The 26,137-nt window shown below is 44.2% G+C and overlaps 1 protein-coding gene across 2 annotated transcripts; it reads right to left on the minus strand.

Annotated features, from left to right (window-relative positions):
• Positions 1–1,326: 1,326 nt before the first annotated feature.
• Positions 1,327–7,331, minus strand: KCNS2 (potassium voltage-gated channel modifier subfamily S member 2). Of its 2 annotated transcripts, none has more exons than XM_058812665.1 (2): positions 7,304–7,331; positions 1,327–5,772 (listed from the first exon to the last, which is right to left on the minus strand). In XM_058812665.1, the coding sequence occupies exon 2, from the start codon at positions 5,733–5,735 to the stop codon at positions 4,302–4,304; it is 1,434 nt and encodes a 477-aa protein (XP_058668648.1). In that variant the 5' UTR covers positions 5,736–5,772; positions 7,304–7,331; the 3' UTR covers positions 1,327–4,301. The 2 variants fall into 2 exon arrangements, with proteins under 2 accessions (XP_058668648.1, XP_058668638.1); XM_058812655.1 differs by lacking the exon at positions 7,304–7,331 and adding an exon at positions 6,303–6,466.
• Positions 7,332–26,137: the final 18,806 nt, after the last annotated feature.

Raw genomic sequence — 26,137 nt, forward strand, 5'->3', positions numbered from 1 at the left:
CATTACACACTACTGGGACAAGACACACAGTACAAAGAGCACCAAATACAGTAGTTCCTTGCAGTCTTGTAAAGTTCTATACAAAAAGGTAAAAATACTGGAGGTATTAAATTTGGAAAACTAAATGCAAAGTTTTTTGGTTTTAAGTTTGCAGTGGAAGTGGCCCATGCTCTATATAACATGGAAGGAAAAACCAGTCTGTTTTCAAAATGGAAAGTCTGCAGGGAAAGAGAGAATTAGCAACTGATGAAAGCAAATGAGTAATAAACCAGGCAATAATACAAAATCTGAACATACATAAAAAGCTTAATCACAATCTATATATAGATTTTACATCTCAGGAACATAATGTAACATTTTGCTTCTCAAGGGCATCTCTAACTCTCATAATACCCTAGATTTGTACTAGAAATCCAGATTCTCTAACAGTTTATTCCTTGCAATAAAGCGAGTTACCTCATTTGAAATATTACCACAATTCTCATTTAAATGATACAAAGCTCTCAGATGAAAGGGAGTAGGCACAGCATTTTCACTGGCGCCACGAAGGTGATTGTCACAGGCAGGAGGAGCACAGGCTCCTGCAATGTTCTTCAGTAAACTGCACATCCATACTGAGCAGATTCATGACCAGCTCTGGAGAAAGTGGGCAGTTAGTGCTCTCAACCTTCAGTCCTGACCCGGTGGTGTGTGGCAGTGCAGATGCCCTGCTCTCACACAGCAGTGAGTGAGGAAATCTGGCAAAAGTACTGACTGTGCAAAAAGTCTCTTCTCCCCTGTGAACCTTTGGAGAGATTGCATTTTGTCTTCAAAGTGTAATGTAAACATTTTCCTGTAGCTTTTATTTAATGAGAGCTAAGTTTTTGCAGCACTTACTGCACTGAGCCCTAGAATAGACATTACTTCATAAAATGGCAGGAAAGATGTGCCCTGTTCTCCTTACCTAGATATTTTGGGGGCAGCTAAGACAGCAATGTTTCTGAAATCATTAAATTGTTATTCTGCTCAGTAAAAAATTCTGTTAGTCATAAGCAAATATTAAAACTGCTGTACAGTACTGTCCAATGCTCAAACTTAATAAATCTAAGCAGGAGTAATGCAAAAAAAGGGCTACATCCCCTAGCGTGGCCAAGTGAACAGGACTTGCAAAAAGAAAACTAAAAGGAAGCTTGAGAGGTATAAACCTGTGAAAATACGTATGTAAGACCATATGGTTGCTGTCTATAAATACACTAAGAGGAAAATGAAATTTTTAAGCTAAAGAACAGTGTTGGCAAAAGAAAAAAAATGCCGGTATAAAGCAGCCATTAATAAAATTGTGCTAAAAGTTGTGTAAGCCTTGGAGAGCAGCACAGCTCTGGAATGGTCTTCAGGAGGAGGAGGGAGCAAAAATGTGACTACTTTTAACATGGAGTCAGTTAAGTTTATGAAAGGAATTCCTGTGCACTGTGTAAAGTAATTGCCATGATAATAAGAACATCTTAAATTTCAGTACTTTATTTATTTAGTGTCTTTGATCAAAAGCACTTATATAAAAATGCAATAATGAAAATTCCTTTCAAGCACTACAATAAAAGTTGGAATTCCTTGGGTATTTCATTTTCTTTAGTGAAATGCAATTTGAACATGTTCCAGTCAATATTTGCAGAAATGACGGAACATTAGTCCTACAAATAATAATAAATCTAGAACATAAGATAAGCTATAGGTTATTGAAATGATGTGTTGCAAAGTTAAATCCAACCTTTGCAATGTTTAACAAGCAACAGCTGAGGGAATTTGTGGCTCTTTGGCAAGTCTACAGGGCTCACCAAATAACTGCTCTCAAAGTCTCCGGTTTTCAGCTCTGTAAATCTACTGTTTATGAAACTGAGGTAAAACCACTGCTTGAAGCTCTCCAAAAGCCCCACCCAACGGACAGAGTTTGCAGTGTCCTTTGCATCAGTGAGAGAATTGAAAACCTTGCAGCATGTAACCTGACTGGAGGGTATGTGCTGCCCATGCCCACCTCTTTCTCCCCTTGTTTCTTTTTTCGTGTTTCAGTTCCAGGGGTGACCTCACGCTGCTCTGTGTGTCAGGTGGCTGTTTGTGGGTGTGTCATAGCTTACACATGTCCAGTATGAATCAGGGACAGGAATGCTAAATTTATACCTGGGAGTCTGCAGAAATGGAATTGAACCAGCCCTATCCAGAAGTGTAAACCTTAGCAAAATGTTTCAAGTTTGGTCACCAAATTCAGGTTATCCAGGTCTGCCTTCGGGACCACGTGTATGACACTTTCAGTCTCAGGGACAGCAAGCAATGGCTCGCCAACTGACTTATAACTTGTGCAGGCTCTGTTGGAAATTGGTAAGGTTGGAAATTACCTTTTCCCCTCACACTTCATGGCCTAAATCAGCTACTGATGTGAGGGGAGGGTGTCCCACAGAAATGGTGGGGGGGGGGGAGAGTAAGTTATTTCACACTGTGTATTCTGTCACAGATCACTGGGCAAAGAGATCCTGGGTGCTCAGCTTTCTGTTTTTTTAGGTGGAGCTGATACAGCATCAAAGGATCCAGACCAAGCTGCAACCTCTAATAGCCTTAATGAGGCAATTACCTATTCATACCATATTTGCTTTATTTTGTTGGTTGAGCCACCCTTTGTCATGGTTTAAAAACACAGTCTTCCAAAAAGACAATTTCAGCTTTAGTATTTTTTCTTCTAACTAGATTGAATTTAATTTCTGCACCTCTCTAGTCTTCACAAGTAAAACTAACAAAAAAATTAATTGGAACATTCTATGTAATGAATGGGATGGAAAAGCAGTAGGATCTGAAGAGAAATGCTGCTCTGCCCACTGAGTGCCAGTAGTTTGTTTTCTAGCACAGATGTAAAAAGAGGGCAGCAGTGGCTTCTGCCTGTTGACTACAAGTGTTTGATCTCTGTACAATTGTGTAAGGGAGGAGACTGAGCACTCAAAAACCAACTCTATGCAGATTCATTATTATTCTTGAAATTGCATATGATCTGTTCTCTCGTGTTTTGTTTTGTTTTTTTTAAACAAGTACATGCCAGCCCTTGAAAAGATTAAAATTGACTACATCACAGAAGTAGGTAGGAGGATCTACCCACAGATAGTGCAGTATTAAGCTCTTTATCTGTTCCCTTCTTAGGCCCTTAGACTCTCCCTTAGCTGTAAATTGAGAGTTTCTTTCTGAGTGAAAATGGTTTTTTGCTTAGAGATTCCTTGGCAGAAATTTTAATGGAATTGTCTGTCATCAACACCTGCTTTCAAGCTTTACCGATAAAATTAGATTTTGTATCTCAGCATCACATATGGCATCTTTATAATTAGTCTTTTTGCAGTATATGAATGTCAGTTCCTAAAATGATGCCTGTACTGTTCATGTGGGAATATTTCACTTCATTAATCAAATTCAAGTTTTTCATTGGTGCTTCGAATTGTTTAAAAGCCACATCTTCATATGTCTAATCTCAAAACCTTTTTGATGGACTGATACAACACATTTGCAGCTGCACTGGGACCAAGCTGTGAGCACATCTCTTCTGGAAATGGGATTCTAGAGCTCTAGATGGGCTTCCATTCCTAGAGTCACTTGTGGAAATGTAGTCTTTGAATATGTAGCTATCTGAAAATGAGGGGTGGCCTTTTTTAGAGGGCTCAGTATTGATCTAATCTTGGAAACAGAGGAAGGTCTATGCCCAGAAGATTCTGAAAAATATTATTATACATAACATTTCAGAACAAGAACACACAGATTTTAACACACATTCTCAAGAATAAGCAAACTCAGAGGTGTTTTCAGGCAAGTGATGATCAGAATCACTGGTCAGTAATATAGGTAGAAGTGTTTGTTGCCGTGTCAGTGACTCATAGGTGGCTGTTTCAAACCGTTGTAAAATGCATGGGAAGTCTTATACTAGTACAGACACCAGTATAGGTGATAGGGGATTTTTTCATTACTCATGTCACAGCTGAGAATTTTTATTCCACTTGGGTACATTCATTTCTCTGCTCATATGAGAAAATGCACAAAGTAACAGATCATCACTATACCACTAGTAGTAATGGCATGAAAGTGGTAACATTGTATGGAAAAGTCAGCACTCAGTACCCTTATGCAACAAGATGAAAATGTGCAAACTGTTAACTTGTAATAGAAATGTCTTTAGTTTCTCAAGTGCAAAGTGCAGTGTCAGCAACACTATCTTCTAGGGGAAAAAAAAGACAAATAGGAAAACATTTATAAACATAGCTCTTGATAGCTCTCATGCAAACTGCTGTCAGACTTGTACACTAATGCAGTGAATCATTCAGGCTCAGCTCACTGGGGGTACTCCTGCTCATATTGGTCAGGCTGGCCATAAGAGATTTTACTTTATAAGCATAGTAGTCCCTTAAGTTGACAGATGGAACTTCTTTCATGCCATCACCAAAATCACAGCTTCTCATGGCACTCTCTAACTGCTTCTGACGCCTATAGAAGTGAGAGAATTTATTAAAGATCAGTGTAATGGGAAGCACTACCACTAGGATACCAGCTAGGATGCATGCAGATGCTGTCAGCTTTCCAGCAGTGCTCCCTGGCACCACGTCCCCGTAGCCAACTGTGGTCATGCTAACAGTAGCCCACCACCAACAAGCAGGGATGGTGGCTAACCCCTCATTGTCTTCTTTCTCAATAGTGTAAGCCACTACTGAGAAAATGGAGATGCCCACAGAGAGGTAGAGTAAAAGAAGCCCCACCTCTCTGTAGCTGTACTTCAGAGTGGCTCCAAGAGACCTGAGACCTGTGGAGTGTCTGGCAAGCTTTAATATGCGGAAAATCCTCATGAGTCTCAGGACTTGTGCAACTCTGCCTAAATTTGCTAAAGTCGGACTACTTTCCACCACCAAGTTGACAATTAATGTAATATAAAATGGAAGGATAGACATTAGGTCAATCAAATTCAGGGCATGCTTGAAAAATTTTAAAAAGTCAGGAGCTACTGCAAATCTTGCCACCAGTTCAAAAGTGAACCATGCAATACCAAAATGTTCCACGATTTCAAAGCGAGGGTCTTCCTCGGTGTTCCCATTGCTGTCAACAATCTGGAAGTCTGGGAGGCTGTTCAGGCACATGGTCACAATGGAGCCCAACACCACCACTATGGAAAGGACGCTGAAGATACGGCTTAAAACCGAGTACCCAGGGTTATCCAAAGCAAGCCAGAGCTGCCTCCTGATGTTTCCAAAGGGCTGTTTGTCAAATTTAGAGGCATCATTGTAGAATGCCAAAATCTCATCAAAAGAAGATGTCGTACTTTCCTGGTCACTTTGTTCCTCCCATTTCTCTTGGTCTGGCTCCATTTTCCTCCCATGGTAGCTATAACTGCAGCAGGAGTCTATAAAGAATTCATTGATTCCCCAGTATTCAATCTCTTGGCTGAAAGAAAAGACACAGAGTTCACCCATCACGTGGAGCTTGCCAGTGTTATAAAAATGTAGCACGTAAGGAAAGAGCTCGGGGTTCCTGTCAAAATAAAATTCATTCTTGGTGTCATCATAGTCATCACAAAGCTCCAGTATTGACTCCTTTGAATGGCAGCTCAGCAATTTGCCCAGCCTGGTCTCGGGGAACCTTAATAATGTGTTGGATCTCATCTTTTTCTTGAAGCCTCCAACGTTGATGCTGATCTCATTGTCTTCAAAATTCGCTTCAGATAAAGTCCTCAGACTCTGCCCTGTCATAGTGAGCTCCTTCCAAAGGTGGGTAGGGAATGAAAACCTAGGATTCAATTACACAGAAAGTTGGCAAAATGAACAAATCTACAGCATGTTCACCTATTGATGTTTCATGATCTTTCTTTTCTTTTTCTCTTCTTTCTTTTCTTTTTTTTCTCTCTCTCTCTCTCTCCTTCTCTCCTTTCCTTCTCCCCCCTTTTCTCCCTGTTCACTCACTTTCCCTCCCTTTTTCTCCCTCTGCCCCCGTTTCTCCCCTTTTCCCTCTTTTCTTTTCTCCCACGCCCCAGCGAAGACCTTGAGGGAGGCTCCTTTGTTCCCGCGGCAGGCTCCTGTCCCTCCCCTCGCCCTTCACCTGGGCTGCGGCTGTCGCTCCCACCGAGCCCCCGTTACTCACGGCCTTTGTGCCACCGGGGCCGCGCGGACCTTTCATTCCCTCCCGGCCCCGCCACACAGGAGCCCCCGCCGCCGCCCGGGGTCCCGTGCCACGCCGCGCCTCAGCGGCCGGAGCCCCGCTCCGACCGCGGGGAGCCCGCCCGGCCCCGCCCGGCCCGCGGCTCTCGGCGCCCGCCCTACCTGCTGCCTCAGCGGCCGCGGCCCCCCGCCGGCGCGCCCTGCTGCCCCCGGCCCCCGCCCGCCATCGCCGCCGCCCGCGGGGGCCGCCAGGGCTCGCCTCGCTGCCCGGGGCTGCCGGTGCCGGGGGAGTGCTGCTGCTGGAGGGGTGCTGCTGCCGGTGCCGGGGAATGCCGGTGCCAGAGAGGTGCTGCTGCCGGGGAATGCCGGTGCCAGGGAATGCCGGTGCCGGGGGTTGCCGGTGCCGGGCACGGCTGGGCTGGGCAGGGCAGGGCAGGGCAGGACGGCCCCGCCGGCCGCGCGGTGCTGAAGGGACAGCGGCCGCCCCTCTCAGCGGCGGGAGGCGGCGGCACGCCCGCTCGTCATGGCGACGACCCCCGCGGCTGCCGCCCGCCCCCGCCGCTCTCCCCTACCCCCGGCCCGACCCCACCGGCAGCGATCGGGCCGGGTGGGTGGGCACCGGGGCTGCGGAGGGGCGGCCCGGCGGAGCCGGTGTGCCGGAGGTGCCTCCGCTCGCTCTTGCCCCCGCGCACCGGCGGCAGCGGCGCCGCAAACTCGGGTTTCCTCCCCGCCGCGATCCTGCTTCACGCCGGCTCCGAGCGGCACAACCTCCCGAGGGGGGACGGGGGACGCCCACCCACGGCCGCAGTGGCTCCGAGCACCCGCGGACCTTCTGCCGACGGGCGTCGCCCGCCCCTCTCCCCCTCACCCTGCCGGGAAGGGCCCGGGGGAGCGGGCGCCGCTACCCCGCCCGCCCATGGCACCCGCGGGTCCTCGCTGTGGCGCCTGAGCAGGGTCCCTGCCGAGGCTGACAACGGGAAAGACGGGGACACCGAAAGTCAGAGCAATTCGGTGTGAGGGGAGCGGAGCTGCGAGTTGAAGCCGCTCGCCTCCCCCTCAGTCGCCTGCTGGGAACCCCCGACCTCCACACACAGCCCTGCAGCGATGCCGGGGGGGAAATCGAGAGCGGCGGCGCCTCGAGCAGCGGGGCTGGGAGGGCTGACCTCGCGCTGCTGCTGCTGCTCTTGGTGGGTACACTTTTCGTGCTCGCACATGCAGTAGTGTCCAGCTACATGGTCAGCGATGGCAGTGTCCCTGCCCACGCTGCAGGCAACTGGGGAAGAAATCTCCCCTCTGTTGCTGAGCCCGGGGTGAGACCGAGTTTCTCGGGGGGAAGCCTGATCGTGGCAATCCCTGCGCACCTGACCCCGCCCTGAGCAGGGCCGGCTGAGCAGAGCACAGATGCTCCGAGACAGGTGCTTTGTGCCGGGATAACCCACATCGTCTCCTGCCAGCTGCCTCGTGGCCCCACGCATCTAAAGTCCGGCTACCGGAGACCCACTGCTGTCAGTGCTTTGTAGGGTCAGGTTGTGCAGGGGGATGAAGACTCCTCTCTTGCTTCCAGCCCTAAACTTCGGCTTGTTCCTCAAAACCTCGGTGAGGAAGAGAGGATATAACGTCCAGGCCCAGCCACAGGTGAGCCTCATTTACAAGGAGGTCCCAGTATTAAAGGTCAGCCCTTTAAGAGCCCAGGAAAATGAGTGCAGACATGAAGTGGGGCAAGTAAGTCCTGGTGTATGCCACTGGCCAGGTCTCCAAGAGCCTGCTCAGCTTTCCTACCTGGGGTGCCGTGAGCACCCCACCATGCCCCACCAAGGCTGGTGCATTGTGTGGCCAGACCCCACACCTCTGGGGACACTCCCAAGGTGGTGTGCGGGGACCCAGAGCGCTCTCAGCCCTCCGGAGATGCTTCCGACTACCCGTGCTTCAGGGATGCTACAGATGGTCTCCCTGCTCTCCTTTTCTCGGGCGGTGTGTGTTTTTGCTTTGCTCTGCTGCGGGTGAGTGGCTCCTGCCTCCCTTTCCTACAGATGCCCTGGGTCAGGGCTCTGTGTCCCAGCACGCGTCACTGCGTGTCTGGTGACATCCCAGGGGACGCTGAATCCACACGGAATTACGGACACTCCTAGCCAGGAAAAGTGCTGCTCCTCTCAGCCCGGTCCCTCCAGCTCTTCCCCTGCTGGGGAGTGGCACGGAGCAGACAGAGACTGCACGTAGCAGGGAGGAGGCTTAGCAAACGTCGTGGCACCTGCCCGTTTCCCTGTACCGGCGGTGTGTCATGTCCAGAGAGGCAGCTCTCCTGCATCCCAGTGGCACTGTAGCTGTTGTGGTCGTTCGTGAGAGCCGCCTCCTCTCAGGGCTCTGCTGGCGAGCCGCTCACTGGGGAGCTCTAATTATACTGGCTTTTAGTGCCTGGGGCAAGGGGTAGCAGGACACAGGACTGAGAAACCACCACGTCAAAATTTTTGAGTTGGATGCCCCACCACGTTCCCCAGGACTTGGATAAATCACGAAATTTCTCTATTGTAATTTCCCATTCACTCTTAGGAGAACAAAAATAACTCACATTCCTCAGTAACATTGCAAAGAATAGTGAGCTGCTGCTGGAAGTGCATTCAAGCGATGTCCATGTTTTTCCCACAGCTCTGCTATCCTGGGTGGCTGGTGGGGGCTTTAAATATATTGAAACATCTTCAGCAAACTTGTAAAAATATAAATTACTTTTGTCTCTTATACTTAAATTAAATATTTTTTCCTTAATGTTGCTTTAGAATAAACTAAGTGGAGGTATATTTGGAGGATTTCCAAGCTTTTATAGATTGTTCTCACTTTCTAAGTCACTTGGCTAAGAAAAAAGGTTATAGGCAGTCTCATTACTCATTTATCAATCTCTGATCTTATCTGTACCTTGGAAAAATTGCTGGTCACTTTTCTAAGTTGCGTTTTCTCATTAAAAAACACATAAGGATACAGCTCTCACTGGTCTCATATAACTGCTCCTGTAATTAGGGCTAATAGACTCAGTCCAAGCATTTTGCTAATAAGGCTAAAATGAATCCAGCACACAAATTACTAATCCAAAATCCTTCTGGTTTTTTTTGGTTTTTTGGGTTTTTTTTTTTTTTTTTTTTTTTTTTTTTTTGCAAAGGGCACACTCTGCTCCATGGACATATAAGAGTTACTGTCACTGACCTAATATTTTTGCCTTTCCCAGCAGTAAATACAGAAAAAAAATTGCTGTAAAAAACTGGTGTAATCTGAGGTAAAAGAGATGTCAAAAGAAATCAGGTATGTCATTTTTGCACAAAATGAGCTAGTGATGTGTCAGATAAGAGCACATTTTGGGATGCACTGGTAATACACCAAATAAATACGAAACAACACTTTGTTTACAGTGCCTTGTGGACATTTCTTGGACTGTAGAGAATGCATGACCAGTGCTGAGGTGGGGCTGGGCTGGGAGCATAAGGAAATATGAAAGAATTGCCTGTTGGAGTGGGGAGATGAATGAGTGATTCATATTACCCTAGGGCAATGTTACAAAAGCTAAACTAACTTTGGGTTTGGTGGTTCTAGTTTCTGACTGAGACTGTGTGAGAGACAGGACTTGTTTAATTGGTACATGTGGTACCACGTTATTTAAGGAATATGAGAAGGTGCCTTCTAAACAAACTTGGTTCTTACCTCCCCATGTCAGCTAGGCAGCCGCCCTCATGATGCTTGGTTCCTGTCAGTCTGTGGCCAGCCCTTTCTCACTGGAAGTCTAACAAAAGCTGAGATTGTCCCTGCTGTTTTCATCATTCTCAAACCCTCATAACCACTGGCAGAAAAGAAGTGCCATTTGTTTATGAGTCTGCCTGCCCTGTAAGTGCCCTGACTGACATGCCTGCTTTTCTTAGGAGGCAAAGGCTTTGCACAAGGTCTGTGGCATTTGCAGTAGAAAATGGGGGAGGAAGGAGAGTCACTTTACTAAGCTCTAAGTTCACAAGGCAGTGATAGCCATGTCTGGAAACAGACCTTGACTGTGACACAGTGGAACTCAGTGCACCACAGAGAGACCATCTGTCAGCTGAAGAAACTGAACCATGTACTGAACATGAATGAAACATTTCTTTTTGTCTGACAGCCCCTCAACGGAGTGGCAAATACTGATATTTTGTGGTGCAGTGACTGCATGAGCATTGGGGTTTTACTGTGATGACTGTGGTATTCTGCCTTTTGTTGTGAGTTGACCTCCTTAGTCACTTCTGTCTGCTTCACCTGATTCTTGACTGAGGGACATGTGGCAATATTTGCTTTTGCAAGCCCAGTGGGGACCATTGTCTTCCTTAATTAAGGCACTACATCCCAGAATCATGGAATGCAAGGGAAATAAAAAAAGATATTATTAGATAATTGTGGCTTTCTTTTAGATGGGTAGTAGAATTTCAACCTTGTGTCCCCTACTGAAAACTGATGTCCAGGATGGATGAGATGAGCCATACCTACAGACCCCTAGACTCCAGCTGAGCTGCAGCAGTAAGCATTGCCAGTAGCAATGAGCAGTGGGAAAGAGGGGGTTTAAAGCTGCATTTTTGGATGTAAAGATGACCAAATGCAGTGCAATGGTCACTTTCACAGTGGCACATGTTGCAGACAGCAATGGGCATAGCCTTTTTAATATTTGTCTGAATGGAGGTGGGGAGAAAGAGGATCTTGCCTGGATGCAGGTTATGGGTATTAGTTCTAAAATGTGACTAAAAAGCCTAGTTCTGCTATGCCAGTCAGCTGACATGGAGCATTGGAAGGTTATTTCGCTTGCTTTTCGTACTTACTTATTTGGAACTTGGATCCGCGTTCCTACTTGGAAACATAGTATTCAAAGAAAGCATGAATATGAGAAAGCCCCTCCTAGATTACAGCTATTTCAGTGTGGGAGGAAAACTGATTTTTATTATGAAACCAGCATGCAGAAGGGCAGAGTAGCCTCTTGAGCTGGGTGACCCAGCCTCACAGACTGCTCTCACTGTCAGCACTGAGCAGCAAAGGTCCATGCCATACTTTACACAGGTTAGTAACCTCCAGGCCAGGTTTTTGGGTGTTGCAATGCTGGGCCAGCTCCAGTGTTGTTACCATTGCCTTACACGTGGATCAGTATTATCTCCTTCCTTCTTTCTGACATTTTTGAGGGAGTTTGGTGCTAGAAGATCCTTAGCTAATCCTGTGTTTTTTCAAATAAATAGGAACAACATTGAAATTGTGTTGGTAACAGCCAGAAGAGATTGCTTCTGCTGCCAAACACAAACTCTTAATCCATTGACTCTCCATCCTGACTCCTTGGATGAGTTTCTGCTGGGTGTCCAAACCTTTTCATCCATTTAGTCACCCCATACAGCACATACCCGGGCATGACACCTGCCACACTGCCCTTGCCTTTTGCTGCCCAGCCTCACCACTAGGGAGATTGGCAAGGACAGACTGATCATTTCAGGCCCAGCACATCCACAGAGTGTGAGGCCAGGCTGCAGGGGGCCAGGTAGAGCTTGGAATCATAAGCGTCTTTAATAACTTTAAAACAAATTAGAGGAGCGTAAGAGAATCTTACTCTTCATCTGTCCAAATTATTTATTTTGCAACTGAAAACCTTAATGCCCAGCTAGATCAATGAGTGAGATAAAACAAAGAAGCAAAGGAAATGGAAGGCAGCATTCTCTGCACCGCCAAAAGGTTGTTTCTACAGGCAGAGGGCAGATGATGTGCTTTTTGCTTTCCATGTGTGAGTTGCCACTGCCATGCCTCCCTGACTGCCCAAACAATGACACAATAGCTTGGTGATACAATATCTGGTCTCTGTTGCCATAATCTGGCTTGAGAGAAAGCTTTATTGGATCTTCAGATAAGGCCATAGAGATTTAACTGGAAAGATTTTGGAGAGCTGACTTAATTAAGACCCAGTTCTGACCACAGAGGACCATCAGGGGCTCCAGCCTCCTGCATCCCAATATCTGTGCAGCTGAGCATGGATTCAGAAGCTACTGTTTCCTGGCTTCTAATACAAGGTCTCAGCTTCTTAAATATGAAATATTACCATTGTGTGTTTTTATGAAGCCACCCAACATCAGATCCTTTGTTTTATCTTTGTGCTACTTGTAAAGGATTTCGTTGTTGCCCTGAGGGCTCTGGTGTTCACAATTCTTCAGTATCCACTTTATTCACGCTGGCTGCTTCATCAAGAGAGGAGCAATGTTTGCCTCTGAAGTCAGCCTGAGAGCAAAGAAACTTAAGGATCCTGGGTGCCTAAGGAAATAGCAGAGTGGGTCTGAAAAGGAGTGATGCCAAAGAGGCAGTACAGGTATATCCATTTACATGCAGCCTAGCATCATCAAAAAGGAGAGAGTGAAAGCACATCACACTGAACTGGCTTCCCGAAGCTTCCCAAAGCAGGTACTGTGAATAATTTCTCTCAGTTTGTGTGAACCATTCACCACTGCCTCATAAACCACCATGTGCAGAGTTTGCCAGCTGAGATAAAGGTAAATCAATCTCCCCTTAAGATGCTTGTAGCACCCTATCTGTAAGATATATGGCCATCATATGCTGCCAACAAAATATATTTCTGTACTGTTATTGCCTCCAGCACCTTTTTTTTTTCTTTCCTCCCACCCCTTTTCTTTTTTTTTTTTTTTTTTTTTTTTTTTTTTTTTTTTTTTGGTAACAGCTCAAAGAGAAAGATTTGTGCTGCACCAAGCTCTACTGGGATTAAGATAGTGGTTTGGGTTTTTTACATCCTCTTTAGTGAAAAACAATCAGCCTTAACCTTATATTCTTTAACAACTGCATACACAGCAAAAAAAGAATTTAAAACTTTTTCATGATCTGCATAATGCTTATGTCCCATTGTTTAGAATGGGTGCCCTCCACCTCTTTAGACATATGAACAAATTATTTGCAGTACCAGTCTATCTTGGAGTCATTTACTGTAACTTTGCCATGGCAGTACCTTGCTTGAAATGTATCTCAAAAGCAGTTTGGTCTGTAATTTATCCTAAAGGTCAGACTTGCCTATCTAAGTATCTGATTGAGGCTATGTACATTCTTATATGCTTCCAAAAAGATTCTGGTTATAAAGAGGCCTTTCACTATTGGATGAAGGATAAAGAAACTATTTCCTTTGGATTTGATTCACTATGATATTTTTGGATCATATTTAAAGCAAGAACAAGCCAATTAAAAAAAAAAAAAGAATCACCAAATAAGACTGTAATTAATGTTTCCCACTGTTCCCATTGCTATCGTGGAACAAAAGGTTTTAAAATTTCTGAAACATGTTGGGACATCTGTGCTCAGTTTCTATACACAATGCAGAAAGTCCAAAACATCATGGGAAACCTTATTCTGAAGGGATGCCAGTCCAGATCCATGCTCTGAAGAGTTTCATATGGTTCAGATCAGTTTATAAAAAAAGCCTCTGAACTGTTTTATCCTTAGCTAACATGATTTTAAACTTCAAATTTTTAACTTCTATTCAAGAAAGCACTTAACAATATGCTTAATTATAACCCCCCTCTGGTTCCCAGAATCATGCTTTTCTTCAGTCTCCTGGAGTTTGTTATTCCTATAATAAAGAGTAAGAGGAAATAATGAAGTAATTTTTTTCAAGAGCATATACTATAGAATTATGAGAAAACAGCAGTGGTTTAAACTTCACCATTTGGTTTGCTGACTGATTCATTTGGTATACAGTCAAGTGAGGGCCAGCATGTTGTGAGGAAAACCTGAATTTTGTTTTATTTGTTTTTCTTTTGAAGCTGCAGCTTTGTGGAACAATTCTGAAATTCACTGCAGTCAGAATATTACACTAACCAGCTGCAGATCAAAGACTTCACTGAATCTAGGTCAGGTCTAATTTGTGAAGCTCACAGACTTAGTCACTATGGCAGCTTTCTGAAAGGTACAGATGGAGAATCCATGAGCTGTGGGAACAGAATTATGGGCCTTCTTCTCACCATCAGTTTTAATGCAGTTTGTTTTATTTCCTTTTCCAGGAGTTTCTTTTTTTAGAGTTCCTAGTAAAAGAGAGATTAAATGTGACAGCCACATCTGTTTTAGGAAATTCCTGTGGAGATATCAGATTGGTAGCTGGCTCAAGCAATGTTAAAAGTGAATGCTTCTGGTCTGAGCAGGTGGTCTGTGAATGTTATGAAAAATCTGTAGCCTTTTATAGTGACTTTTATCTCAGGATCTCAAAGCACTCTGTAAATATCAGTTGATCAAGTCTTACAATATCCCTGGGAGGTGATCACTGTAATTGAAGGGAGTGGGTTTTATGGCTCACAACTTTGCTGCTGGCTGTGAAATCCTATTTGTGACTCACACTATCTGCCACAAGTAGAGCAGATGTATTGCTGCTGTGCCTGGGTATAAGAGCTGCTCGAGAGGCAGCAGTGCCTTTGCCACTGGCACACAGGCTTTTTCTTTCCTTCTGGTCTGCTTCATTGTTTCTTGTTCTCCCATTCTCATTTCCTGGTACTCCCTGTCAAGTGACACTGCTTTTGTAAGTCATCTTGAGCAAGTATTTTCTGGAGAGTGCTTGCCATAGATGCATGCTCTGCAGATTGTTTTTCTGCTAAGACAAAACAATGGTAAGATGTACTTCAACCAATCTTTTCCCAGGTGTAGTGGGGGAAATGCAACTGGGTTCTCCCTTTGCAGTATTGTTGGGGTTAATTTAAATGGGTTTAAAATTTAAACTTAGCACCACAGAGACTACACCAGTAGTCAGAGAACATCTGTCTGAACAAGCCCCAGCAGACAGGAGAATCTGTCTTGTAAAGCATTCCTCCTGACCTACAGATGGGCTGGAGCTGAAGCATCACCAAGGGCAGGTTTGCTTCAGTGAATATTACTTCTGTAATTCACAAGAAACAATGAACAGGCTTATTTCAGGGTATGGTCATAATAGGAAAAATAATATTTGTGTGTTGGCATCCACATATACGTGTGTAAGCACTGCTTACATGGTAACCACTAATACTTAGAATTTAGGACAAGACTTTTATACAAAATGAATATTCCTGTGGTTTGTTTGGTTTTGTGGGGTTTTTTGGCTTTTTTTGGGGGGGCGGGGGTGTTTATTTCAGTTGTTGTTGTTTATTTTTCCTATAGCAATAGAGGCTATTTGTGTAGAGCATACTTTGACTTGCACTGAACATACTTAAAATTCAGTCATATTCTAGCTCTAAGTGTGACATCTTGGGATGTTGACGTTTGGGCCCTCCAAAGACACAAATATTACTTCCTTTAGTAAACTTCCTTCCAAATACACAAGTATTACTTCCTTTAGTAAAACCTGGATGGGGGGCATGGATGAAGATCAGCATTTCCAGATGAAAATACATACAGTTGCTTGGATAAGGACATGAGATTTTGCTGCTTGTGTCATAACACTCAGATTATAAATATCAACTTTTGACAGTGTTGACCCACTATCCATGATGTTGGCTGGAAAATCATCACCATTTGTTGTTTTAAGTATTCTGGAAAGTATGATAGCCATCCAAGGCTGAACACAGAGTACTCACCACTGTTAGTCTGGAACTTGTTCTGCATATTAGACCTCTTAGTATAATAAGGTTAATAATACCAACTCTATCCCTAGCCAATATTTCTAGTACAAAGAAATTCTCAAGTGCAAAGATATTTGAGGGCTTTAGTATTATACCAGAGGAGAACTTGACATCAGACATTCAAGTGGTTATAATTTTTCAATTTGCTTTGTAAAGGACTTTACCTTCCCATTTTCACAGGAGACCACATCTGGATCTCCACCCTGACAGTGACCTTGGATATTGCCATAGTATAAACATTAAACAAAGATAATTATTGCTAAAAAGTGGGTAGCTTAATTTGTTGCTTAAAAGATATCCATAGGCCTGTGTTGTTCCTAATCTGTAGATACCAACAGATTAATACAATGATCAGTGTGTGAAAATTGTTCCAGCTATTGGAAAGAATTCTCAGCTCTTTTAATGCACTGACACTAAGTGCCTTAGTTCAGCTCTTGCATTTTGGCTATATCACAACATTTGTTTTAGCAAAACGAATTGAATGGTCAGATGGAACAGAAAACAACCTGGAAGAAATGGGAAATTTTACTGGGACAGAGGAGGAAATCAGGAAGTTTACTATTGCAAAAGTACCCTAAAAAGGGGAATAAGGAGAAGAGTTTCTTGGAGATTAAAATGTGTAATAGCAGGCAAACCTTTGTACACTCAGAGTATCCATTTCTCAACATAGCAAACAGGAACATAGAAACATATGTGGTCAGCAATAACACTCATAAATCTTAAGAGATTATGTGTTCCTAAAGTAAGACTTCAGACTGATCTATTTTGTTAAGTGCCAAACTTCAGCATGATTCAATCAAGTTTTGCTTAATCGGAATTTATTTACTCTTTGTGATGATGAATCACTGAACATGTCTGTAGTCCAGTCTGTTGAACTAATTTATCAGGTATTTTGATGGACTGGTGATTTGCCTTCCCTGAATGTTTCATGGTTTATTTATTTATATCATCTGGATTGTGTAAAACAAGAACTGGAGTTCTGCTAAGAATTAAACATTCCTCAGTGATGCCTTTAGTAACAGAAACACTCTCTAGATAGGTAGTCTTGTTGCAATACAAGGCAAACAACTAAGCCAGGAAAACTCTTATCTACAGATCCAATATCACTAAATACAGTAATTTTGTTTATCTTTTATGTTGATTCTAGATTCAGGGTGGATTTGTATCAGAGACACAACCTGGCAAAGATGAAGGTATGGTAGTCGTGAGGTTTCTCTGTGCAGGACACAGGGATTTCCTGGAGGCTGGCCCAAGAACACAGGTCATCCCAAGGAGAAAGAAGACATGGGGGAGTTGCTCACATAGCCCAGTTAACATGCAAGTAAGGTGCAGAGAGGCAGTCTCACACTAGCTGTCCCCTGGTTCTCATGGATAATGATAGTATGAAACAGGCCAGGCTGGACTTCACCATAAATTGGTGACATATGGACATTCCCCAAACTGTGCTTGAATTGATGTTCTCTACTGAGCCATGTGCCACTTTGACTGCCCTGCTGTGGCTGCATGCTATAGCTAACTTCAGAATAGCTACGAGCAGCTGGCAGGTATGTGGCTTTGGCCTTCTCTTTTCCAAGGGAATAGATCTCATCCGGTATTTTTTGGAAAAACTTCCAACGCTCCACCTGTGAAAGAGTTAAAGAATAAATACATGGAAGTGGCAAATTATTTCCCAGAGTGGAAAGTTCTGATTTTCTGTACATACAGATGCAGAATAAGAATCCTCTGACTTCCAAAGAAGTGCAGTCTGCTAGGTCTGGGCTTCCCAGTGCAAGAGATATGGCTGTATCTCAGGTGACTCCAGTGAAGGGCCATTGAGATGTTTAGGGGCCTGGAGCATCTGGCATATGAGAAGTTGTGAGAACTTGGGCTGCTCGGTCTGGAAAAGGGAAGGCTTGAGGGTATTGTGCATAAAACAGCTGATTAGGTAAAGAGATGAATAAAAGATGCAGCCAGAATCTCACAGTGGTGCTCGGTGATAGGACTAGAGAAAGTAGGAAAAAACTGAAACACAGGAAAGTTACTAAAACATAAGTAAAGAAAATATGTAATGCAAGGGTGGTCAAGTGTTGCCACAGGCTGCCCAGAGAGGTTGTGGAGATATTCAAAACCTGATTGAACATAATCACAGGCAACATGACTCTGGTTTGGGCAGGGGATTGACTGGAGGCTCCCCAGAGGTACTCGCCAGCCTCAACCATTCATCAGATTAAATTAAAAAATCTCCAGTATTAGTGCAGATTTTCCTGAGAATTTATAGTGGCAGGCAGAGCATATCAGTTTCTCAGCTGAGGGTGTAAAAAGAGGCAGAGATGTGATTCAAATACCAGTTAGATGTGCTTCATTGGCTCCCATTCAAGGGCTGGTGTTTCTGCCATAGCACTGAACTGAATCAGTGGCATCAGATTTTGATCCCTTTGCTTGTTGTTGCTGCTTCATGGGCTACATCAACCCTGGTCTTTGCTGAAAGCCTTCCTTAGAATAGTCTCATTTAGGGATGAGACTAGTCTAAGGAAGTCTCACTAGAAACAAAGAAATTGTCAACATCTGATGTTACATGGATTTATGACATATGTCACTGGAGCTGAAAGTAGCAATAGACGAAAACTTGTCTTTTTTTCATCTGATACTTTCTTCTGGCCTTAGAGTGTACTGAATTGCTCTGTAGGCCAGCTAGCCCTAAATAACAAAGCTAATCAGTTTGTATCTGAGCATAAAATTCTCCTGAGATATCTCAAACATGCTTGGCATGTTTAAACACATCCTTTCAACTTGTCATTCACACAGCTTCTAAATGATGCTAATAATAATATCATTTATTTTGCTTGATTGGTCCTGTGATTCTTGCTTCTACATCCCAAATGCAATACTTCCAATCTTAGCTTCTTTTCTTCTGCAGCGAAATGCATAAGACTTCTTCTAGTTATCTAGATATTTAGAGCCAGAAGACTGAGACCCATTGATGTACAGGTCTAAAGTTATTAAACAACCAGAGGTACTTCAGATCTAATTGCTTTATTGGTGCTTCCATGTTGACTTTGGTTGTGGTAAGAGATTTACACTGCCAAAAAGAAGAAATGAGTTGGGCCTTTATGTACAGATATGTATAACAACATTTGTGAATTTTTAACATGGGAAAACAGCTTTTTTTAAATAAATAGAAAAAGTATAATAGTGCTGTTACTTATTTGAAATTAACTCTTTAGGGTTATTAGAAGTATATAAAACCTGTAGAAGGTCAGAATGGAGATCTATGCTTTCAGTCTTATTTTAGATTCAGAAAAGCAGCACAGGAATGATGTCTCTGATACAAAAAGAAGGTACTTAGCTTTCCTATCTAGTTACAAATCCACCATGGGTTATTTGGCCCTAACATCTATGGAGACCATTGCTTTGGGGTTTTTTATATCTGGAGGAAAGCCAATATGCTGGTATACCTATAAAATGAAGCAAACCTGAGGGATGAAAGCTGGAGTAAGAGCAGGAGATTTGTCTGAGGACTACCTTTTCCAAGGAAAGAGGTGCCATGTTTTTCCTGTGGAATGCACAGGTCATGTCTGAAGACCTGCAACTGCTGACACCACGTGAGGATAACAGAGTATCAGTATCAGCAGTTATACTGCTCCTGTCTCTCCTCTCACCCGCTGAACTGTGATAAGGATATGAAAGTTCCAGCTCTGCTGTTTACCCAGCTGTGGAGCAGCTGCTTCCATGTGAAGAATTTGTCTTTCCAGTTTGCTTTTGTAAAAGCTTAAGAAACTCCTTGAAATGATAAAAAAAAAAAAAAAAGGCCAACCCAGAAAAGACCGTAATAATTGCCAAGCAAGGCTAAGGAATGCCAGAACTAAAACTGCAATAATTCAGGTCCACTGTGTACATTATCTTCCAATTTCTAATTGCATGACCACAAACTAGTGGTTTCTTTGCCTTATTTTTCCTCTCACTGCAGAGGATGGACCTGCTGTGGGATGAATCATGGTTACCTTATTGCAGAAGCTGTGGAATTTGGAGGGTGATGGCCGAGGACTTCAAAATAGGAAAGGATTGTACTGTGGTTTGGGAAACTGAGTGCTCTCTTGGTATTGGATTTTGTTGCTATTATGGATTTTGTTGTTATTCTACTTCACCTCATTCCAAACGTAATGCTGGGCTAGTCACTTAACATCTTTTCACAGATGGTAACTGATTTTCTGGAAACCCTGACAACTGGAATCTGATATGGGATATGCAGAAAACTCACGATTATGGGAAATTTGATTTGAAGATATACTTTAGATGCTGAAAAAAATCTGTTCTTGAGCATCTCAAATGAGAAGCCAAAGTCTGTGGTTTCTTTTGGGAATTTTGACTCAATGACCATGAGTAAACATAGAAGAATACTTTCTTCTCAACTTCAGGAGTACTGGGAAGATAATTTGTCAGTGTTTGTAGAACACCATGATCCTGCAGAGGAGAAGACCATAAAATGCCTTTTTTGGAATAAGTATCTGTGTCTCACAGTGTGTGAGATGATAAGTGCCATTCCTAGAATAAGAGGGTAAGGTTTTTCAAATATCAATGCCATTATTTTTGTGTAGTGATGCAGCAGAAAACCATGGCAAAGGCCTTGGCAATTCATTAAATCCACTCTTCTGCCTGAAAGCAGGATCAACTAGGCCTAATATTTTCCCGTTAGATACTTGTTTAAGTTCCAGTGACAGAATTTTCACGAATGCATGATTTTCCATCACTTTACTTTCCTTACCATTAAAAAGTCTTTCCTCCAAAGAGGAGCTGAAATCTCCTCTTTGCTTGCCCAGTCCTCAGGGCTGAGAGAGAAATGTTCATCAGTGGGACTGTCCCACAGCACACATGTAAAGGGTGCAGAACTGAGAGGATCCCTTTATTTCCAAAGAGATTAAACCTGGTGCCAGACCTGCGGGCTGCAGCAGGAGGGGCTGGGTGCCTCCTGCAGAGCAGCTGGCAGGGGAGGGCAATGGCCCTGGGGGTGCTGGATGGAGGGTGGCCCTGGGCCAGCTCTGCCCCTGCACAGAGGCCAACAGCTGCTGGGGCTGCGCCAGGCAGAGCATTGCCAGCGGGCTGAGGATGAGGAAGGTGATCCTTCCCTTCAGCTAAGCACTGGTGCGGTTTGTCTGAACTGCTGGGTCCCCAGTACGGAGAGATTTGGACAGTATGGAGCTGGTCCAGTGAAGGGCCATTGAGCTGTCTGAGCGACAGGCAGTGACATACAAGACCAGCCTGTGAGAGCTGTGGCTCAGCCTGGATGTGGAGCCTTATCCACGTGTATAAATACCTGAGGGAGGGCGTGCAAAGAAGATGGGGCTGGACTTTCCTTTACAAGCTGCCCAGAGAGGTTGTGAGGGCTCAGTCTCTGGTAGAGGATCATCATCCCATGACCCTGATTTGGGCAGGGGACTATTAGATGATCTCCAGGGGTGCTTGTCAGCCTCAGCTATTGTGTGATTCGATGCCTCCAGGAGCCATCTATGGAAAGCATGACCCTGGCACTTACCTCCTGCCTAATGAAGATATTGTCCAACCATTCTTTGCTTTAAAATTGGAAATGGCTGTTTCACTCATGGACTGCCTGTATAATAAAGAGAATCAAAGTGGAAATACCTCATGTTTGAATACATTTTATGATTCTGTATGGTGAAGGATCTGAAGTTTGGTTGTCTTCACAGCTTTCTGTAGTAAGGAGTAATTGGTTTTTTTTGTTTAAAAAATTATTTGTACGCTTCTGAGATTTTTCAAAAACACTGACTAATACCTAGGTAAAGAAATACAGCTTACTGACAAGAATAATGTTTCCCTCACCAGTGATTTATTAAAATGCTCCTCACTTTCACTTTTGTCCTTATCATCTTCAGACAGCTGGGAAGGCAAGTCCTGGTGTCATATGCTTGAAAACATGTTTTCCAATAGATTTCTTTTTTTCTCCCCTTCAGCCCAAAGCATGAGATATCATTTCATAATGCATTATAGCTACTTCTCTGGGGAACAGAATTATCTAAATTAAGGTTGATTTTCCAGTATATTCTGGACATTCATCTGGCACAGGAGAGAGGCTTAACATCTTAAAACAATGAACCTGTAAGAAATAAGTGCTAGATTAACTTACACTGGAGCTAATACTACACCTCAAAATTCCTTGCTCTTTCCTCTTAAGCCTCATGTTGCCTAAATTCCTGAGCCATCTGCATGTCTACCAGCCAAGTTCCTCTTAATCGTTAGTTTCTAGTCCTGCCTCCAGGGCCATCCAAATCCATATTGTGCTGAGCAGTCAGCTTTAAAGTTCACAGTCCACACTGCCACCCTGCCCTTTTCTTCTGCTGAATGTTTTATTGGATTCTCTGAGCATCCTCCCGTCTCCTGGGGAAGAGACTGGGATGGGAGGATTGGTAACCTTGGTAGCCTCTCCCAGGCTGTGTGGTTAGGGCAGTCTTTGGGCAGCTGGCAGGTGTGGGCTCAACTTCAGTCTGATGGAAGGAGCAGAGGGCTCAGGTTTCTCTTTTACCTGTGGAATAATCCAGCCACTAAGTTGTGAAGTGTTTGGGTCCCTGATCTGAATCTTTTTCCCTGCTGGCAGGCCATTCACTTTAGTTCTGTGGCCTTTCTCTTCTCTTCTCTTCTCTTCTCTTCTCTTCTCTTCTCTTCTCTTCTCTTCTCTTCTCTTCTCTTCTCTTCTCTTCTCTTCTCTTCTCTTCTCTTCTCTTCTCTTCTCTTCTCTTCTCTTCTTTTTGCTTCAGCTATCCCCTGGCTTTGTGTTTGGTTTTGGCTTTTTTCTTCACAGGCAGTTTTACTGTGAGGGCAGTTTAGGGGAGAGAGAGAGGCTCACTTAGGATTTTACAACAGACAAGACCCATTAGCAGACAAACACAGGCTGCCATTGCCCTCTACATCCATTCAGTCTCTCCTCTCAAATACAAAAACCTGTTTCCTGGAAACTATTTTCTCATATGTTTGTGTGCAATCTACTTTTAAGGGATTCAGAGAAAGAAATGTCAGACTGCTCCTCAGGTAGCTGTTTCACAAGGCAGTACACCTCACCCTGTCAGTGAATCAGCCTGTATTTCTTTTAGCTTGTTTTTGACCCTTGCTCCTCCTCAACCCATAAATCCTCCTTTGTGATGTTTACACTGTCAAAATATATAGACATCCCCAGGGTATTTCCTCACCTCCAGCAGATTGTCTCAACAGAACGCCTGAGCACACTCTGCTCTCTGCTCAGCGGTGTACAGCCAAGCTCGTCTCATTGACTTAATTCCTCATAAATCAATAGGTCCAGATACTTACCCGTTGCTTCCTTTGGGATGAGTCTGCTCCACAAGATCACAGTTTGTTGGTCTCTGCTGTTATTAGGACCTTCTGCCTCCCTTCTTTAAGCACATTTCTCTAGTTCCATGTCTGCATTTGAGGTTGACCCTCCTCCTGCAGACTACTGCTTTGTGCCCATCCACTTGGCTGTTGTTTTGTTATTTCCAGCCTGTCTTACTTTCTTTATGTTTTGTGTCTGTCCCCATTAGTTTACACAACACCTCTCTAACTCATATGAGTTGTTACATCAAATACAAATTGAATGAATGTGGTGTTTATTGCTTCCTTCCAGATCATAATAGACATTAAATAAAAACAGACTTAGGGCAGATTTCTAGTCCTCCTTTCCTCCCCTCCCCACACCCAATCCATGCCCCAGATATTCTCCCATCAGCTCTTTATGTTCATGTTTATCTTTTGTTCCTCTTTGTTTATGGACTTACAGCCTGTGTTCAATCTCTGTGACACTGCTCATTTCCCAGCCAACTTACATTCATTTTTCAAGTAATTTTGTAACTGAGGCTTTCTCTGGACTGGCTGTAGGCTGCTTCTTCATTCTCTTTATCAGCTGGTTTTGTAAATCAGTAAAAGAGGAGTGACTGTGTTTGTTTGGCAAGATTTAGCCTTTGCTGACTCTCTGGGATGACTTTCATGCTAGTCCTAAGAAAAAGCACAATCACTTGGGATGGGAGACACGCTCCCTTTTACACAAGCAGTGACATTTCCCTGTGCTCTTTACTTGCTGATTTTATTCATCCTGTTGTTTTTATTAATCCAGTCCCTTAACAATGTAAAATATGGGTCATGATGGCCAGCTGGTTGTTGTTCAATGCTGACTCTTACCTACCTCCTACTAGCAAATACTTAATCCATCTGCTAGGGAACAACTCAAATTTATAGCAGGAGTAAAGAGACTGCCATTGAAAAGTTCTGAGAAATGAATTGTGACAGATCTAGAAGGGTGGAGGCAGGAGGGAGATTCACATGGTGAAGAAATCCTCTCCAGCAGAGCCCACAGAGGACATGTATGTGGCTGCAGCACCCTGTTCTCTGAAGGCAGGATTGGATAAGAGGAGCACCTGCACCCCTGTGGCTCAGGGTACACATTGGGGCAGAGAAGACACTGAGGGGAATCACTGAGATCTTTCAGGAGAAACAGGCACATGATGGGGCTGGGCATCACTGAAGCCTGATGTGGCATTATGAAGAGGAACACTCTGTAGCGTTTCCACTCCACAGTTTGGTGTTTCTGTTCATTTTTCTGTAGTACATCACACCTGAGAAAAAGCAAGTTAAAAATATCTTGTCTTTCCACAAGAAATACAACTTACTCTCCAACTAGTCTCTTCTTGCTCCTTATCTTGGGGCAGAGTTCAAGCCTTTCAGCTCAAAGAAATAATATAACAGTCATGGTCAACCTGATCAGTGTTAGCTCAGCCCATAATGAGCTACTTGCTGCAAGTGTTTGCTGAGTAGAGGACTTGAAAAGGCAGGATTTGCAGCTCCAGGGTGAGCAGGGTACATGGATGTTTATGGATCTTGAGTAAGAAAAACTGATAGGTAGTATAGGAAAAAGTGTAACCTTCTAGAGCAGGGGAATGAATGGAGGGATTCAGTGGGAGCAGAAGTGTGAGCCAATGCCTATTGGAGTGGGGTGGTGTAACCAAATGTTTGATCCTGCAATGAGCTGGGCAGGGACAAGGGCCAGTGACCACAGTTCAGGCAGGGTGATACCCAGAAGTTTTTGGTGCAGGGGCACCATGCTCAGTGGTTCTGTGCCCACAGCTCTGTCATTAAATTAAATGTGTGCAGGCTAAATTTTGGCCACTGAAATTAGCTGGCAGAGGAGAGGCCTTAGGTTTGCTTATCTTCCAAAAAAGGATGATTGCACGCAAAGTTAAACTTGAGCTACATCCCAAAGCATGCCTTCAAACTGTTGAGGAGTGTTTGTTGGCACAGACTCAGGGCACAACAAGGGTTGTTCTTACATTACAGTTACTGTGATTGAGTTCAGTTCCTAGGAAGAGTCTCTGGTGCTTTTCAATTTACTTACTCAGGTGATGCTTTATATGCAGAGTGTAGGCCAGGGTCAGGAGCCTGTCCATCGCTCACAGACACACACATGTCACCCCCAGTCCCCTGTGCATAGCACAGATCCCCACGAAGGGCAGACACCAAGCCTACCCAGCAAGTCACCCTTGCACCCTCTTGTCTCCAGCTGCCTCCTGCCCAGACACTTGCACACACACATATGTGTACTTGCACACCCATGACTCTGAGAGCCCATGGTCTCTTCAAGAGTTGTCCTGGATCTCCTGGTGTCTCCAATAGCCAGTAGCCAGTTCCTCCAGGCCTCACAGATATGCATGTATCCAGCCCAGGCTTATGGCCACTTGGCTACATGGCTCCCAGGCCGCTTCCTTCTGCTGGCTTGTCCAGCCTGACAACAGCCAGCAATGACACCTTGTTGTGTGGACACTCCCTCACTTGCTGGGGTTGTTGGCACCCCAGGCACAGGGGCCTTTGTAACTTGTGGTCCAAATCTAATTGCTGGCACTTAGATGTCAATGCACACTCGTGTATGCAGAAAAGAGTCCCTCCCCCTCCAGGTAAACAAAGATGGAGGTTAATAGGAAGACAAGAAAGACTGTGCTGCTCAGGTGCAGGGCATGACCCAACAATATGCTGACCAGCCACAGGTTTGCATGCAACCAGCTCCTTTTATTTCCTTGTCCCTCTCTGCAGTCATGCTTATTTCTCCAAAACAACCATGGTCCATCCCTTTTCCCACCTGTGGTCCTTCTAATTATCCCATAATAAGTCCCAGCCTCAGCTGGATGGTCCTCTGAAGATAGTTTCCATCGACTCATCTTCCTGAGTGCTACCCCTGACCCTCAGGGCTGCTTGTGCCCTAGTGACAGCCCCCCAGAAGATTTGGGTTAGGGGCTCTTTCTCTGTAAAAAAACCTTAACCAACCTAAAGCAGAATTCCATGGTACAGGTCATGTTTTAGAAATAAAATACAGAAAAAATAGCAGGAAAGTGTGAAGGAGTGTATGGATGAAAAACTCAAAAAAAG

The sequence above is a fragment of the Ammospiza caudacuta genome, chromosome 1, assembly GCF_027887145.1.
Source record: "Ammospiza caudacuta isolate bAmmCau1 chromosome 1, bAmmCau1.pri, whole genome shotgun sequence".
Classification (NCBI taxonomy): domain Eukaryota; kingdom Metazoa; phylum Chordata; class Aves; order Passeriformes; family Passerellidae; genus Ammospiza; species Ammospiza caudacuta.